This window comes from Zalophus californianus, chromosome 8, assembly GCF_009762305.2.
Source record: "Zalophus californianus isolate mZalCal1 chromosome 8, mZalCal1.pri.v2, whole genome shotgun sequence".
Classification (NCBI taxonomy): domain Eukaryota; kingdom Metazoa; phylum Chordata; class Mammalia; order Carnivora; family Otariidae; genus Zalophus; species Zalophus californianus.
The window spans coordinates 89,322,460-89,340,925 of NC_045602.1; the positions used below are offsets into that span (position 1 = coordinate 89,322,460).

The 18,466-nt window shown below is 46.8% G+C and overlaps 1 protein-coding gene and 1 pseudogene across 7 annotated transcripts in view; both read left to right on the forward strand.

The window, feature by feature from the left end:
* The window catches only part of NINL (ninein like), a 170,654-nt gene extending 160,125 nt beyond the window's left edge, over window positions 1-10,529 (forward strand). For 5 of the 7 annotated variants that reach the window (XM_027621880.2, XM_027621882.2, XM_027621881.2 and 2 more), the window contains 3 exons: window positions 4,005-4,214; window positions 6,016-6,129; window positions 9,502-10,529. In XM_027621880.2, the coding sequence (XP_027477681.1) occupies window positions 4,005-4,214; window positions 6,016-6,129; window positions 9,502-9,693 (516 nt within the window). In that variant the 3' untranslated portion in view covers window positions 9,694-10,529. The remainder of the gene's footprint in view (window positions 1-4,004; window positions 4,215-6,015; window positions 6,130-9,501) is intronic. The other 2 variants (XM_027621884.2, XM_027621885.2) reach the window with 1 other exon arrangement.
* Window positions 10,530-14,817: 4,288 nt separating this feature from the next.
* Window positions 14,818-18,060, forward strand: LOC113937684 (annotated as a pseudogene).
* The last annotated feature ends 406 nt before the right edge of the window (window positions 18,061-18,466 follow it).

Genomic DNA, 18,466 nt, shown 5'->3' on the forward strand with positions numbered 1-18,466 from the left:
GGGTGGTGTCATATCCAAGGACACAGGGCAGAGTAGTCCCAGCAGTTGGCAAGCTTGGTGACCCTGTCTGACACTCACTTGGGCTGATGTGTGCACAGAAGCCCTGAAGTTGCACGCACGTGTGGGTGTTGAGCTCCTTCCTCCCACCTTCTCTCCTGCTCCAGCATTTATCCAGTGCGCCAGGTTCTCAAGGTGCAGAGATAGGAAGGTGGAGAGCTAGCAGTCTCGGACAAGTAAGTGTGAGCAGGACGGGCCAAGCAAGGACCTTGGGGTGCCCTGACAGCGTGAGGTGCAGGGACACAAGAGAGGGAGAGCTGGTTCTTCCTGGGGGAGCAGGAGGGAGAATGACAGGTGTGTGACTACAGGAGGTGCCTGAGGGCCCAGTGTGGACTTAGATGCAGGGTGCACTTAGGAGACTGGGGGCTGCAGGAAGAAAAGAGGGCCCGTGGGACCATCCTCCCTTGAGTGTGGCACCTGCATACCTCCCTCACTGAGCCTCTTTACGGGCTCCCCAACTGGCCCTGGCTCTACAGCTGGACTTGCTATGCCCTCCAACATACCCAGGGCCTTAAGACATGCTTTTGGGGGCTCATGTGGGCTCTCACCTTCCCAAGGCAAACAAGCACTGTCCCAGAGGTCCTTCTGGGCATTTGGGGGATCTCTTCTCTGTCTTTCTTTAAGTCTGAAAGAAACCTTGAGAAGTTGCCTTGCCAGTTTTGAGCCCTTGGAGGCTAGGAGGCAGCCAGTCTCACAGGCAGAAGATCCCTTACTTAAGCAGTCCCTCTGTGATATGAGCTGGTTTCCCCTTCTTCGTGGTTCAGAAAAGGACCCCCAAAACCACAGTGAAAGTTCCCGTGAGGGAAGTAAGGGGAGGCCGTGGTAAGGGTGGCGTGGAGCCCCAATGGAGGGGCCAGGGTTGTCACTGGCAAACTTGGGGGTGATTCTGAGGAGGAGGGCCTAGAGGTGGAGCAGCTTGGGGGGTGCATCTAGAGGGCCTGGCAGAGGACTTTGCGCAGCTCAGAGTGCGGTGTGGGGGAGCAGAATGCTGCACACATCGCACGCCCCTGGGAATCTTGGCTTGGTGCCACCCCCAAACTTGGCAGCTTTAGCACTGTTTACCATTCATCACAGTCTGTGGGCTCGCTGGCGCACCTGGGCTCTTTTCACTTGATGTCTCGGGGGGCGTTGCAGTGCAGTGGGGTTGGGGCGGGCGTCATCTGAAGGCACAGCTGGATCAGCTGTGTGAGAGCCCTCGGCTCGCAGGGCTGGGACGTGGGGTTGGCCGGTACCTGGGGGCCCGGGATGCTGTCAACTGGAGCCCCCACACCTGGCCTCTCGGTGGCATGGGGTTCTCTGAGCGCAGTAGCAGCAGCAAAGCTCTGATAGGAGAGGCGACCAGGCGCCTTCAGAGGAGCACACACAGCTGCCAGGCTCCTCAGGACTGTGCTATGGCGTTCCAGAACATTATTCCCCACATTCTGTTGATCCGGCCTGCGTTCAGGGGGAGGGCACAGAGCCCACCTCTCCATGGGGGAGGACACAGTCCTCACCTCTCAACACAAAGAGGGCAGAGCCCCCATTCCTCAAGGGGCAGGAAGAGAGCCTACGAGCACAGGTGGGCAGAGCTGATGGCCTAGGCAGCTCACTGCCATGCTCCAGGTCCCAGAACACAGCCACCCTCATTTCCTGGCTGTGGGCAGCCCCAGTGCTCTCTGGAGACATCTTCCCCTTGTTAGGTGATAGTGGAGGTGGGGTCCCCAGAGCTGGTCTGGGCTCCAGCTGGAGTCTCGCTTCCATGAGGAGGGAGATGAGGGGGCTCAGGAGGCAGTCAGCGGGGGGAGGGGCGGGGGGTGTTACCGGCTGCTTGCCCTGCACAGAGAGCCGCAGGGCAGGGCCACAGACACAGGGACCTCACGCTGGGCCAGACAGCGGCCTTCACGTGGGAGCTTGTACCCAGCCCCAGGGTTCAGAGCAGAGGGGTGGCTGTAGTGGGTGGCAGCGAGGGGCATGGGGACAGAGTGTTTTAAGAAAGAGCGGCATCAGGGCATTGGGGAATGCTGGTAGAGAGCAGGAGCACCTTTGGGATGGGTGGGCACTCTGACATGGTGTCACTAGGGCCTGGTCTGGGGCTCAGCTTCCGGCTTGGGTGTTTGCAGGATCACTGTCTGAAGCATGAAAGTCAGGAGGAGGCTACATGTGTAGGGGTGTGTTTTCGAACTCGTTCTCCCCTCTCTGTTCCTCTCTCTCAGGGTTCCCAGACCTGATTCCAACATCATGTAGGGGGCTCCCCAGACACAGCACACAATTATCAGACACCAGCAGGGTGTCTGAGAATTCAGTTCTGTTATGACCCTACGCCTGGAGACAGCATCAGACCCCACAGGTGACGGGTTTAGTCCTACAAGACTGCCCACCCCCAGCCCCACCTCAGAGGCCATCCCCAGGCCCAGCCAGCTACAGATTGGAGGTTTCAACCACCTCCTCCTGAGGTTTGACTAATTTGCTAGCGTGGTCACAGAACTCAGGGAGACACTAACACTTACCAGTTCATTAAAGGATATAATAAAGGAAACAAATCAATAGCCAGAGGAAGAGGATACGTAGGGTAAGGTCCCAAACATCTGTCCTCATGGAGCCTGGGCCCTGCCTGGTGGCACATGGAAGTGTTCTGATTCCCCAAGCATGGAAGATCTCCAGAAGAGGGACCAGATGCCTGTCCTCTTGGGTTTTTCTGGAAGCTTCATTACACAGTTGTGATTGACCCAGTCATTGGCCATTGGCTCTTTCAACCTCCAGCCCCTCTTCCCTCTAGGGAGGTGGGGGTGGAACTAAAAATTTCAACCCTTAAGCCCGTGGTTGGCCCTCCTGGCAGCCAGCTCCCCGCCCCCCTCCACCTCGGGTGCTGTCCAAAAATCACCTTCATTAATAACAAGACACCTATTTCAACTCTCTGCCTCTGAAGCATTTTCAGGATCAGGTATCTCAGAGAAATGTATTTTGGTCATCTGATCTTATAAATCATTATATTGCACTCTCTCAAAAGAGCATGGTAGCTGTTCTGGAAACTGTGGGTGTGTTTCTCTAGGATAACCCCTGTCCTAAGAATAGCCACACGTTGCAGTGATGACGTGGCCCCCCAAGACGGCCCATCAGAGACGGGGACACAGTGACCTGAGGCCTGCAACCTCGCTCTTGCCCTTGAGTTGCCATAGCTGGCACCCTCCCCATCTCTCTGACCCCACCTCAGACTTGCCCTAAGTGTGACCCTTGACGGAGCCACTTCCCTCTCCCCATCTGTGGGGCCTCAGAGGTGTGTGAGGGCTGACATGGCCAGTTAGAGTGCCAAGGAAATTCTGGGTATTCTAGGTGAAGCCTCCAGAATCAGAGTGATTTAAATGGTGTTTAATAAAAGTATTGGCCACGTTACGCACAGTTCAATAATAATGGTCCTGCACAACTCCAGTGAAATCTTGCCATCCTCTGTGGTTGGGGAGTGGGGTGCTGGGGTGTTTCTGCACTCGCTGGCAGGGTCCCTTTGGCCTTCATCGTGTGCTCCGTTGCCTTCTGTGGCTCTGGCCTCAGCTGTCTCAGGAGTGTGAGCTCTCTGCTTTGAGGAAAATCACGCATGGCCTGCGTGGGTTGCAGTAGTTACTTGGACTCTGAAGTCTGCTGAAGGGTAAACCTGACAGAATATAGCACGATTCTCCCTTGGCTGCAGTGGGAAGCTCAGGATAACCACTTTGAGGATACAGACCTGAGTCTTCCTGACTGTCTCTGTACAGAAGCTCTGGCCACACAGGAATTTGGCTGTCAGAATTCAAACGAATGGGTTCTTCATGAGCCCTGCCTTTAGCTGCAGATGCAGGGACCAGAGGAGGGTGGATGCCTTGTGTGCGCTTCCAGTTGTAGGCTCTCTGTAGGCACAGAGTCTTGTGTGTCTGGTAATGACCCCGTAGCGCTCAGCAGTCACACCAGGCCTGGCATGGCCTTCTCTCCTGGGGCAGCTGCATGGAGCCAGCCTGGGGCTGAGGCTGACACAGTCCCAGCACTCCGAGGAGGTTCATCGCCTGCAGGAGCGGATGCAGTGGCTGGTGCCTCGGGACCTTGTGGACAGGCTGCAGCAGCTGCTGGAAGAGGAACGGCAGGTGGCTCGGCGGGTCCGCGAGGAGTGCCTTCTCCAGGAGGAGAAAGGGCGGCGGCTAGAAACACAGTGGGTGAGTGGGGACAAGGGCCTTGAGACCCTGCTGATGGTGATGGCGGTGGTGAGGTTGCATCACTGGTCACGCAGCCGAAAACTGCCGTCCCAGCTCCTAGCGGTCTGGTCGTACAGCAGCCCCAGGATCCCAATTTTCACTCTGAACAGTGCGGGACTCTGTCGTCTGCCAAAGATGGATCGGGGTCGGGGGGGTGGCACCCACCCACTCAGGGAGTGATGAGCCAGCTGACCCGAAAGGTCTCTCCAGCCAAGGGGGGCTGCGAGGCTCTGTGGTAGGCCACATGACCACATGCTCGAGCTGTGCCCAGGGCCAGAAATGCGGTGATGCTGAGGCCATGAGTGAAGCTGGGGGCAACGGTCCCACCCGTGGAGCCCTGTGGGAGTTCTCCTGATTTCAAAGGAAAGCTGGAAACTGGATTTTTACATGAACAAGGCCAGTTTCCAAATGATGCATCTGATTTAAAAAGAATCTTAAACCATTTTGCAGAATGAAAAAAACCTACCCACAGGCACACAAGGACTGCAGAAGTCATTTATTGGGTGCACACGGATCTAGGTGTCGGAGATATAGAAATGAACACACACGGCAAAAATCTGTGCCCTCCTGGAGCCTACATTCTAGTGGTAGGGTCGGGGGAGACAAATGAAAACCTGAGTCATGAGGATAGCATGTCAGGTGGTGGGGAGTTGATGAGTGCTATGGAGCGGGATGCTTTGCAGTTAAAATAGGAGGCCAGAGAAGGTCTCCCCAATGTGTTACTTGAGCCAAGACTCAAAGGAGTTGAGGGAGCAAGGCTTCCACTTACCTGGGGAGAGTGCTTGAGAGGTAGCAGGAGCAACATGTGCCAAGGCCCTGAGGTGGGTATGTACTTGGCATGTTTAAGGAGGATGAGAGGGAGGCAGGAGGAGGGTGGTGGGACAAGAGGCCAGGGCGGAGTGGCACACACATGGGGGCCCTGGCTGTGCGCCAGGCACTGCACTAGGCATCTGGAGACCTAGAAACAGAGCCACTGCCTTAAAGGGGAGCAGGACACTGTGGCTGCAGAGGTTGGGATTCAGGCTCCACCACCTCCCAGCTGAGTGAGCTTGGCCAGCTACTTAACCTCTCTTTGCTTCAGTTTCCTCGTTTGTAAACGTCAGAGGCCAGTGGTCCCCACCTCAGAGCATTAGTGTAAGGCAACCGCCAGTTAGCACTTCTGACATGCTCGAATAGTCTGGCCTGTGTGCACCCTATGTCAGTGTTTAAAAGGCTGAGAAAACTCCCTCCTGAAATGTCACAGTGCAGTTCATGAGGAAACCTTGGGTGGGAGAGGGTGTGGAGGTAGGAGCCCGAGGTCACGGGGTCGGGGGGCTCCATGAGGAAGAAATTAGAGCAAGACTCGAAAGGTGTAAGATTCAGTGTTTGTGAAGCATAAATTCTATCGAAGAATAATCTTTCAGCCTTGTGCAAAAATGTTAAGCAGGAGATAAGCTCAGCCATGATAGAATACTGACAACACAAAGAAATTTAATCAGAAGTCCTTTAGAAATATTCAGTAACACATTTGGGCAAACACACTTTGGAATCATTTATGATTAAATTCTCAGGAAAGCAGGCCACTAATTCTCCTTGAACTACAAAGAGTGGTGTCAGCTTTTGGCTTGTGGTAAAACATTCTTTGTTTCTCTCTGCAGATGAAGGGTTATCTCCAGTCACTCCCAGATTTGTACATTTTAGCTAATTTCCATTCTGAAGTAAGTAAGCCTGATAACGATTCTTTTTGAAATGTAAACTATTGGCCCATAACCTTTTGTGGCAGGAAGAACATGAAAAAGAGCTTAAAGACACCAAAGAGCAGGTAGAAGAGGTGGGAATGGTTCTGAAGAATGTGGAAATGCTCCTACAAGAAAAAGTGGCCGAGCTGAAAGAGCAGGTCAGTGACGGGCGTCTGTCATTGCCACATGTACTTTCTGAACTTTTTCCTTCTGTGGTATTCAAGTAACTATCCCAGGGTGAGTCTGTCATAGAACACGGAGAGAGCCCCATGTTCGTTTGGAACCACTGAACCTGGGGCTTCATCTAAACTTTGAGAATCTGAATATACAGATTTTTTTCAGAAGATGAACGGTTAAAAGCAATCAATAGAAAACCTGTTTTGTTAAATATGTACCCTAAATTATATTTGTATACATTGTGTTTGTTTTGGGAATTGTTTTAAGGTATATTTGAGAGGTGTTCACATAATCTCAGGACATTCATTCATTTGTTCAGTCATTGGGCAGATATTTACTGAGCACCTGTCATGTATCCCGGCATTCATTGTTCTGGGAAGACCTTGAGATGGGCCCTCATGGGCCTTACATTCTGGAGGTGGAGACAGACCATAACAAGAGAAATGACTTCAGGTTGTGAGAAATGCTCGCTCTGAAGAAGAAGAGATGGTGGTGGATGGGAAGTGGTGGGGATGGTTGGGGATCACTCTCTTCAGACATGGTGGGGCAGACACCAATGACCGCCATGGAGGGTCTGGCTGTGCCCCCGAGCTGAGGCCAGGTTGGCTTTTTGGAAGGGATAAGTGCTCATTGGGTGGGACTTTGCTACGCAGTGTAGGCACCCTCATGTCTCCATGTGTGCCGGGGGACATGCCAGAACCCCGATAAGGAGGGGCATCCAGGCAGAGTTGCAGTGCAGGCCAGTGTCCTTAGACGGGACCAAGTGCAGCACGTCAGCAGGCCTCCAGGGAGGCTATTGTAGCTGATGGGTAGGCAGGACTCCCTCAAGGTCAGGAGTTTGCTTTTATTTTAGTTGCAGTTAGGAGCCACCAGAGGATTTTAAGCAAGAGCATGATATGATCTATATATTTTTAAATAAATCACTCTGGGGGAGAAAGGAAAAATTTGGACTGCTATAGGGAGCAAAGACCAAAAAAAGAAGGCTAGAGCTGTTGTGATTGATGAAAGCTTACAGTCCAGTTCAGCCAGCACAGTCCACTGGTAAGAATGGGCAACGGAGCAGCCAGCACAGAGGGTGCTGGGGGGGGGGGTGGGTGGAGGGGAACAAGGCTGGAAACAGGCAGGAGATACAGAGAAAAGGCTTAGCCAAACACCAGCTAGTCTTAGAAGAGTTCTATTCAGAGCTGGAAGAAATTGTGAGAATCTGTAGAAATATTTTTATTACAGTAATCACGTATGTTTAGAGGGTGCCTGAACTAAGCCCAAATGGGATGAAACATTTGCACCACCTCTTGTTCCCTGGGAAGTAGGAAGTCCTGGGGGGAGTCACAACCCCCTCCTTGGCCATCTTCCTGGCCTTGCAGCTTCCTCGCTGCCATTCATGGACTCCCTAGCTGTGTCCCTGGCCAAGTGTCACAGACTCTCAGTGACCTCTGCCCCTCACCTTACAGTCATTTTCTTGCAGGCACCCTCAGTTTGCTTCCTCTTGTCTGGCAAATCCTCAGTCCTGGTGAAATCCTGTGGCTCCTGCACCCCTGTCCTTGTGAGGTCCCGTCCATAGTCCCACGCCGCCCCCCCCACGCCGAACTAGCTTGTGCTCTGGCCAAGCGAACCAGCCGCCTGTGTCTGCGCATGTACCACCGTGCCCAGCCCCTCCCTTCTCAGGGACCCTCAGCCCCCGAACCCAAAGCTTAGGGAGCCCTGGCCCTGCCTCTGCTCCTCTTTACAAAAGTACCTGTGAAGGATTGTCTGCACACTCTCACCTGCCCTCCCTTGTGTTCCCCCATGCCACTGGCTCAGGTCGATTTTGGGGGTTGTGATGGATGCCCCCACTGTGTCCCCAGTGAGCCTGTCAGCTCAGCCCCTTCTCGCCCCACCTGCCAGCACTCCCACCTTCATCCTCTGAGCGCTGCGGTGTCCTTGTTTCCTCTTGTGCTCTGTTCTCAGCACGGGAATGGCAGCAGCGCTTTCCCAGCATGACTGAGGCGCTGGCCCCTCACCCCTCCAAGCCTGCCACAGCCCGCAGAGTACAAGGCAGAGATCCTCTAGGGGCCTCCAAGGCTCTGCGGGCTCTAGCCCCCTCCCCTCAGTGCCTGTGCAGTCAGTGTGACAGCTCTAACCTCCTCTCAGTGGGCCTCCCACTGCCGTGCCCCCCAGCCACAGGCCTCTGGCCATTCCTGCCACCCCCTAGCCTGGTCAGCCTCCCGGCCTGTGCACCTGCTTCTCTCTTTGCCTGGAATGCACGCCCGAACAGCCTCAGCACTCTTTCCCTGCCTTATTCAGATCTCTGTTCACGTGTCAACAGAGAAGCCTTCCCTGTTCACCCCAACAAAAGTACGAACTCCCTCCTCAGCTGTCTGTCCCCTCCCAGTGAAACCAGTAACCAGAGAGTTAATAGGACGGCCAAATGCAGCTGTAACTTTTCACCCTGACCTTTTTTGTTTGCCTGTAAACATGTCTGACTCCTTGGGGGAGACAGATTCGAGTCTTGCCCTCCCGTCTCTCTCCTTTCCTCGCCACGCACTCCATGCTCAGGGATTATTTTCGCTGCGCATCGGGCGGGCGGACTTGGGTTTGGTTTCACAGTTTTCTCTTAGCACTTGTCATGCCTCCACACCACATGTTTGTTTCTGGCCTGCCTGCTTCCATCGGAGTACGCACTCCTGAGAGCAGGGCCCTTGCGAGGCCCTGGCACTACTTGTTCAGTGAATGAATGCAGTTTTGACTTTTGAAGCCCAAGGCCAGGCCCCCTGTGCCTTTGTAGCTAGAGTGGCCTTGTGTCCCCACTGCTGTGGCTGGGGTGTGTGGTGACACAGCCCATGCACCCAGTGCTTTGAGGGTGGACGCAGTGCTGAGGTAAGTCCTGGGTGACACGGTGGGTCAGCAGAGCACACGGAAATGAACCAGAATGACGTTTTACATTATGCTAGATCGTCCTTGTTGAGGTTGGTGATTGTAGTCTTTTTATATCTTCATTTCATGGTAAAATCTACTCTCACAAACTTGACTTCAATTTTCTCTACCACATAATTCATCAGATTCTCAATTTCCTCTTTCATGCCAGGGTAACAAAAATCGTCATTCCACCCAGGGTTTGTCTCAGATGCATAAGAGCCCCAAATCTGTGGTCTGAACACATGAAAGGGTGGGAGGGCCAAGCTGTGATGCAGCATTTCTGCACAAGAGTCACAGGAAATGGGCATGTTCTGCGTGGAGCATTGGGTGTTATGCACAAACAATGAATCATGGAACACTGCATCCAAAACTAATGATGTAATGTATGGTGATTAACATAACAATAAAAAATTAAAAAAAAAAAGTCACAGGAAAGTGTGGTTCTCTTTCCTCTCTAGTTTGAAAAGAACACAAAGTCCGATTTGCTGCTCAAGGAGTTTTATGTGGAAAATGCTCACCTGACGAAGGCACTTCAGGTCACCGAAGAGAAGCTACGAGGTGCAGAGAAGAAAAATCGCATCTTGGAAGAAAAAGTTAGAGCTCTCAACAGACTCATCAGTAAGATCGCTTCAGCTTCCCTCTCTGTGTGAAGGCTGCTTGTTTTCCTGGAATTCATTTCAAAAGAACATCTTTTAAAATTAAGCCACCGTGGTGCCATAATTTTCTAGGGTTCATTGGCCATGCCCCGGGCATAGGAGGTTTCTGATTCTTCTTTGTTCACCTCACACACATTTAAAAATATCTGTTGTGCCAGATGCTCAGAAAATAGACATGCTGGAAAAGATGACATTTTTATTAGTGGTCCTGGGTAATTTCTCTAGGTAAAATTCCCAGTTTTGCTACCAATGGGTGAAACAGATTATGGCAGCTTTCAGCAAAGAAAGACTAAAAGAAAATGGTAAAATCAATTTCAGTGTTGTACTTTTGACCTTGGCTGCAGAGAGTAAAATGAAAAATAAGTGCTCTGGACAGTTTCACCCTTTCACTGTTACTGCTTTGGGTTCGGATCATTAGCATTCTCAGTGTGGCTACACAGACGTTCTAGAAAGACTACTCGCTGTGCCTGTCAGCCCTGCTCCACAGGAAGATGTTTGGGGAGGGCTTATTTTAAGTCTGTGGACTCAGGGATGATAGTATTTATTGCGAATGCAATCTTTTCCTCAATGAAATGTCATCACACTGGAAATTGTATTATATGTAAAGAAAAAAGAACTATAGTTTTATATCCAAAATATATATAGGTATGGTCATTTGGTTTATGAGAATAAACTACTGTACTATGAAGAGTCACTGTATTTACAAAAACTCTTTTCTGTTAAAATTGTTTTAACTTCTAGGTTTAACTTTTTTTTTAAAGATTTTATTTATTTGACAGAGCACAAGCAGGGGGAGCAGCAGAGGGAGAGGGTGACACAAGCTGCCCACTGAGCAGGGAGCCCAACACAGGGCTCAATCCCAGGACCCCGGGACCATGATCTGAGCTGAAGGCAGACGCTTAACCGACTGAGCCACCCAGGCGCCCCTAAGTTTAACTTTTTTTAATTAAATATTTCAAACAAATAGAAAAATAGTTTTATAAGAAACACTCCTGTGCCCATCAATTAGAAGTATTAGATAGAGGTGTAGACCCTGCTCTGTTGCTCTCAACCTCCTTCCCCTTCCTGGAGGCAGCCACTACCCTGAAGCTGCTGTGCTCTGTCCCCTTCTGTCTGTACATTTACTATATGTGCTTGCATAAGAACAACCTTAAAGCACTATGGAAAGGCACAAAAGACTGGAATAGGGGTGCCTGGCTGGCTCAGTCAGTAAAGCATACAACTCTTGATTTAGGGGTTGTGAGTTCAAGCCCCATGTTGCGCATGGAGTCACCTAAAAAAAAGACTGGAATAGATGGAAAGATCAGTTCTTGGATAGGAAGATTCAACAGCATAAAGTTGGTTCTTCTCGGTTAACTGATTAATGTAATATAGCCCCAATAAAAATACAAGTGGGTATTCCCTGCCCCATTGACCCCTTGTCCCAGAGTCAGACAGGTCTAAAGTTTACATGTACAGCCAGATAAGCGAATAATAGGGAAAATTGAAAAAAGAAGAGCAATGACTGCGAACTAGTTCTACTAGTTATTAAAATGGTCTCAATAAAGTTTAGGTTACATGGTTGTATACGTTTGTCAAAACTCATCAAAGGGCACACTTCTTCATTCACTGTGGGCTTCTGGCTGGGACTAGAGTAACAAGGAGATTGGATCTAGTCCTGAACAACACTATCAAACAACTGACATTTATAGAACCCAACAACAGCTGAAGTGCACCTGAACATTTACCAAGATAGACCATATTCGGGATGCCTGGGTGGCTCAGTTGTTCAGCATCTGCCCTCGGCTCAGGTCATGATTCCAGCATCCTGGGATCGAGCCCCACATTGGGCTCCCTGCTCAGTGGAAAGCCTGCTTCTCCCTCTCCCACTCCCCCTGCTTGTGTTCCCTCTCTCGCTGTGTCTCTGTCAAATAAAATCTTCAAAAAAAAAAAAAAGGGCGCCTGGGTGGCTCGGTCGTTGAGTGTCTGCCTTCGGCTTGGGTCGTGATTTCGGGGTCCTGGGATCGAGCCCCACATCGGGCTCCCTGCTTGGCGGAAGTCCTGTTTCTCCGTCTCCCCCTCCCCCTGCTTGTGTTCCCTCTCTCGCTGTGTCTCTCTCTGTCAAGTAAATAGAATCTTTAAAAAGAAAAAGACCGTATTCTGGGAACTTGAAAAAAGCCGCAAAAAAATCAAAAGTATTTAAGTCATACAAAGTATATTCTCTGACCACAAAGAAATTAAATTAGGAATCAAGACCAGAATGATTATTTGGGAAATCCCCAAAATTTGGAAATAATACACTGTTAAATAACCCAAGCACCATCAGAGGAGAAATTAGAAAATATTTTGAATTGAATGAAAATGAAAATACAGTATGCCAAATTTTGGGGTGGAGCTAAAGCATTACTTAGGGGAAGATTCATAGCACTAAATTCCTGTATTAGAAAAAAGGTCACAAATCGATGACCTGAGCTTCCACCTTAAATAACTAGAAAAAGAAGAGCAAATGAAACCCAGAGTAAGTAGAAGAAAGGAAAAAATGAAGATCACAGTAGAAGTCAAGGAACAGAACAGGAACCCTCATGCAAGGAATTAAGCCTAGCCCTGGGGCCTGTTTTGTAAATAGTTTGATTGGCACAGCAAACTACGCCTCCTTTTGCGCTCAGCATCAGAAACTGTGGCCCACAAAGTCTAAAACACAGAAAGTTTGTTGACTCCTGCAATAGAAAACAGGAAAAAAAAAAAGGCCAATGAAACCAAAAGTTGGTTCTTTGATAACATTGATAAAGTTGATAAACCTCTAGCCAGAATGATTGGGATAAAGGAGAAAAAAAAATTTACCAATATTAGGAATCAGAGAGGTGACATCACTGCAGAATCTACAAAATCATAAGGCAATATTATGAACAACATTATGACAATAACTTCAACAACTTAGACAAAATGCAGAGGACAGAAAATACCAAAGCTTATCCTGGAAGAAGAAACAGCTCTATAAAAGAAATTGAACCTTCCCACAAAGAAATTCCAGGCCCAGATGTTTTAAACATGAATTCTACTGAACATTTAAGAAGGAAATAATATGAAGTCTGTACACTCTTTCAAAAAACTGAGGAGATAGTATTTCCCAACTCTTTCTCTGACAGGGTTACATGGTCTTCCGACATGACAAGAATACTACAAACCAATATTCATCATGAACACAGATGCAAAAATTCTCAATATTTTAGCAAATCAAATCCAACAAAAAAGTATCAGTGCATCATGACCAATTGGGGCTTATGTTAGGAGTGCACAGTTGGTTTAACACTGGAAAATCAATCAGCCACTGAAATTCACCATATTAACAAATTAAAAGAAAAAAAAAACATGATCATCTCAATTAGATGCATAAAGGGGATATGACAAAACCCAACATCCGTTCCTGATAGAAACTCACAGGGAACTAGGAATAGAAGGGGGTTTCCTTAACCTGATAATGGGCATCTACAAAAAACTCAGCTGAAGTTATAGTTAATATAAAAGACAGAATGCTTTCCTCCTAAGATCAGACACAAGATGCGGACTTTTGACCACTTTTATTTAGTACTCTCCTGGAGGTTCTAACCAGCGCAGTCAGGCAAGAAAGAGAAAGACAAGGCATCCAGGTTAGAAACGAAGGAGTAAAACTCTATTCACCGAAAACATGACCATAGATGTAGACAATTTTTTTAAAGGATTTTATTTATTTATTTGAGAGAGAGTGAGAGAGGGAAAGAGCACAGAGGAAGAGGGAGAAGCAGACTCCCTGCTGAGCAGAGAGCCCAGTGCATGGCTCAATCCCAGGACCCTGAGATCATGACCTGAGCCAAAGGCAGATGCTTAACCGACTGAGCCACCCAGGGGCCCCTGAAACTTTTTTTTTTTTTAAGATTTTATTTATTTATAAATGGGAGGATGAACTTTGTTTATGGGCCAGAATATCTTCAATATTGTTGTCAATTCTCCCCAAACTGATACACAGATCCAGTGCAGTCTTAATTACAATAGGTTTGATTTTGGCAGAAACTGATCCTAAATTTCATATGAAAAGCAAAAGACTTTGCATGCCTAAGACAAATACGAAAAAGAAGAAATTTGGACCATTAACACTATTTGAGGAATTATTATAAAAGTTACATACACTACATAAAAATAGCATGGGTATTGGTGTCAATATAGAAAAACAGATCATTAGAACAGAACAGAGTCCAGAAATAAGCCCACACATATACATTTTGTTGTTTACAGTGGAGAAAGGATAGCCTTTTCAACAAGTGGTGCTAGAAGAGGATGGCCACATGCTTCCTCCTTCCCCCGCCCAGAGTAACCTTGGGTCCATACCTTGTACCACATATGAGAATTAACTCAAAATGGATCCTAGACCTAAGGGTAAGCCTAAAACTGTAATACTTCTAGATAAAGGAAAAATCCTTGTTACCTTGGGCTGGGACAAGATTTTTTAGATATGACACCAAAAGCATAAAAGAACAAATGAATACATCAGATTTTTATCAAAACTAAAATGTTTGCTCTTCAAAATATACTGTTAAGAAAAATGAAAAGACAAGCCAGAAACTGGGAAATAATATTTGCAAAGCGTACATCTCATAAAGGACTTATATCCAGAATATATAAAGAACTCTCAAAACTGTAAGAAAACAACACAGATTTTTTTTTTAAAGGACACATTTTTGGAAAATTCACCAAAGATAGATTCCAAATAATCACATGTAAAGATAGTCAACATCATTAGTCATTAGGGAAATGCAAATTAAAACCTCAACAAGATGGCATTACACATGACACACTAGTAGAATGGCTAAAATTAAAAAGACGAATACCAAGTGTTGGCTAAGATGTGGAGGAACAGGAACTCATATGTTGCTGGTGTGAATTAAAAATGCACAACCACCTTGGAAGACAGTTTAGCAGTTTCTTAAAAAGTTAAACATATGTAGGGATGCCTGGGTGGCTCAGTTGGTTAAGTGTCTGCCTCCAGCCCAGGTCATGATCTGGGTGTCCTGGGATCAAGCCCCACATTGAACTCCCTGTGGGGAGTCTGCTTCTCCCTCTCACTCTGTCCCTTGCCTCTGCTCGTGCTCTCAAATTTTAAAAAAATCTTTAAAAAATAACTTCTAGTCATTTGCCCAAAAGAAAATATATGTCCATTAAAGACTTGTATGCAAATGTCCTGGCATATTTTTTTTTGTTAATAGCCAAAAACTGGGAACAACACACTATTAGCAAGGATGGAGGGGGGGAGGGCATAGTTACTATCATTCATTTCTGATGGTAATGCAAATTATTAATAATTCCTATGTATTTTGACAAGAGCAATAAAAGTTGTAATTATCCTACTTATAAAGCTGCATTATGTATAAAATGATATATATACCAGCTTTCTCACATTAGCTTTGTCTGTAGTAGCAAAAGGCTGGAAACAATTTAGTGTCCATCAACAGGGAACTAGATTTTTAAGAAAAAGTATTTAACACCCTGTATTAGTTTGCTAGGGCTGCCATAACAAAATCACAGACTGGGTTGCTGGAACAGAAACGTATCTTCTTGCAATCCTGGAGGCTGGAACTCACGTTGTTCTTGTTTTTTTAAGGACTCTCCCCTTGGCTTGCAGACACACACCTTTTCTGTGTGTGTTCACGTGGTCAGCAAAATCAAAATGAAACAATGAGGTTATATAAATATTAGAATGTGGCCAAGTCGTCATGATTTGCAGCTCTTTACATGTATCAGCCAAAGCTAGTTAGGAAATATAATAGAAAAAAGACTGCATTCACATTAGGAACAAAATCTAGACAATAACTGGGAAACCACTTAGAAAGAAATGGGATTGGATTTTTTGTGTGATCAGTTAGCAGTGAGCACACTGGGTGGTGGGAAGGGGGCACTTACCTTTACTTCCTACATTTTTTTCTAACTGCATATATATTACCATCATAAGAAAAAACATGTTTAAAATTCTAACCACAATTCTAAATAGGCAATCAGTATAAGTCAATACAACATCCAAAATCTCAGATTTCCAGCTATTCATCTCAAATAAGGACTATACTTATTATTTTATTTGGGAAATTAAATACAAAAGTGTATCGTATAATGTAAGTTTGGGAATGCTGGTGGGCTGGCAACACAGCAACATCCTTCACAGCCGCTCATCCTCACAGGGGACTCACGTGGACTGCAGGCCTCACCCAGCTGCATGCTTTCGGGTGCTCTGGGCGTAGAACAAGGTAGGTGACTACAGACCCACAGTTAAAAGTATCAACATCATCCATCCTATTCGCTAGGGAAATTGTCCTTATTGTTTATCTGCAGAGATTTAGATGAAAATCTGATCTGGCTACAAAAACTATCGAGAAATTTTTTCCAATAATGAAAATAATCTGTAAAGGGCAGCCTACAGACCAAAGTAGGTATGAAAACATACAGATGCACATCCCAAGTGAAGTTTTTCTATAACTTGATTTCTTGAATATAATGTTGGCCAGAAACATTTCCCTTATGTAAAAATGAAACTGCACATTTAGTATGTGCCAGGTCGTGGGCTTATCTGGACTTTTAAATTTGAATGCTTCTTACGGATTACTGTAGCGGTCGTGGAGGGGACTGGTGGGGAAAAGCCACTGCCCACCAGGCAAGAGCGCTCTGTGCCTCTCTAGCCCGTACCATTCAGAGTTCATCAGACAACACAGGGTGCCCTCCACTTCGCTGACCAGCTTCATGTCTTTTCAGTCAGTGTGAATCTGGGGGGAAACTGCACAAAGTTCCTGTTCTAGCCCCAGTTTCTAGTCCCCTCTCCCAAGTGGTGATACTGGCTTGTACCCCACAAGCTCACAGGCAGGCAAGAGCCAGATCAATTGCTATTGGAAATGGGCAAAATCCAGTATTCTTCCTTTCTGCCTTCCCAAACAGCCAGATGATAAATTACTGTCATTAAACACTACATACGCTGAAAATCTGGACAGACCATCATTTCCACCTGCCCATGTGATTTGGAAATGTGTATCCCAGAAACCCAGCTTCTGGGCTTGCCCAAGACACACCACCAGAAACAACACAAGATGCAGAGACCTACCTTCTCACTATGCAGCAAGAAATTATTTAAAAAATTCAAATGGCAGCAGGGCGGCTGGGGACGGGGTGGGGTCAAGTGATTTTTTGGCTACCTTTTCCCCCAGCGCTGCATAGACATCAGGCTGGCTGCCAGCACCATGAAGATCTGGACTTCAGAGAGCATCTTTGACCACCCATGGAAAACTGTTACCACAGCTGCAATGCAGAAATACCCAAACCCTCCAAGTGTGGTTGGAGTTGACTTATTGGATAGACTTATAGATCCCCCTGGAAAGTTGCACAGCGGTACACTTCTCAGCACAGACAGGACTGCCTTCCTTTGTGAAATCTCTTACTGGATGCAGCAAGAACTAAAACACAGGTGCAAGAACATTCTGTACTTGATCCTACAGAGAAAACAATGGAACTTGAATCTACTAATCTTTTATTTACAAATACGGTTTCAGTAGTTGAAACTCACATACAAACCACATCCTCAGGACACAGAAAACACCATTTTGACTCAAGAAGACATAATTATTGTGAAAGGAGTCAGTCTAAGCAGTTACCTTGAAGGACTGATGGCAAGTACAGTATCTTCGACTGCTAATAATACTGGGCTGAGAAGCAATGGAATGGTTAATACAAAAACTAAATGTTGAGGGGCACCTGGGTAGCTCAGTCAGTTAAGTGTCTGACTCTTGATTTTGGCTCAGGTCATGATCTTAGGGTTGTGGGATTGAGCTCCCCGTTGGGCTCCCACTCAGTGGGGTGTCTGCTTGGGATTCTCTCTCTGCCCCTCCCCTCCCCCACACTCACTGGCTCTCTCTCAAATAAATAAATCTTTAAAAAAAAAACTATATTTTAGGCAGAGTTTCTTTTTAAATAAGCTGAAGAAAAGCTATATGACTTTTCATGAAACCAAAGAGGTACAGGGTTTCTAAATAAAAGGGACCATCTGAAAGTAGTAGTGTTTGAAATGACCACCTAATTTTGAGGATTCCAGTATTTATGCAAAAATTACATAATTTTTGAAAAGTACTTGGAAATCATATTGGCATAATAATCTCCTTTAAGGTAGAATTTTAAAACTTGTCATGCATTGGAATTCTTACAAAGCAGAGCCACCTGAACACATACAATGACCCTGCTGTGGTAAACTTCACAAACTTGTATGAGGGAATGCTCTTTATTTTTTTTTAAGTTTTATTTCAGTTTAACTTCTATACCCACTGTGGGGCTCCAACTCAAAACCCTGAGATCAAGAGTTACATGCCCTTCCGACTGAGCCAGCCAGGAGCCCCTGAGGGAATGCTCTTTAAAAGGAGAAATTACAGGGGCACCTGGCTGGTTCAGTCAGTTAGTGTCTGACTCTTGATTTCAGTTCAGGTCAGGATCCAAGGGTCGAGAGTTTGAGCCCCACATCAGCCTCCTCGCTGGGCGTGGAGCCTGCTTAAGATTATCTCTCTCTACCTCTCCTTCTGCTCCTCCCCTCCCCCCTCCAAATAAATAAATAAATAAAAGGAGAAATTACATAGTTTTAAAAGACATATTAATTTGTATAAAATAACTTGTTCTGCTATAAAGCACCATTACAAAGTACAGTGTTTTGTTTGGTACTTAAATGACATTTTTGGAGTGAAAATTATCACTAATAAACACATGACCCCAGCAACAACAAAAAAGGATTTTATTA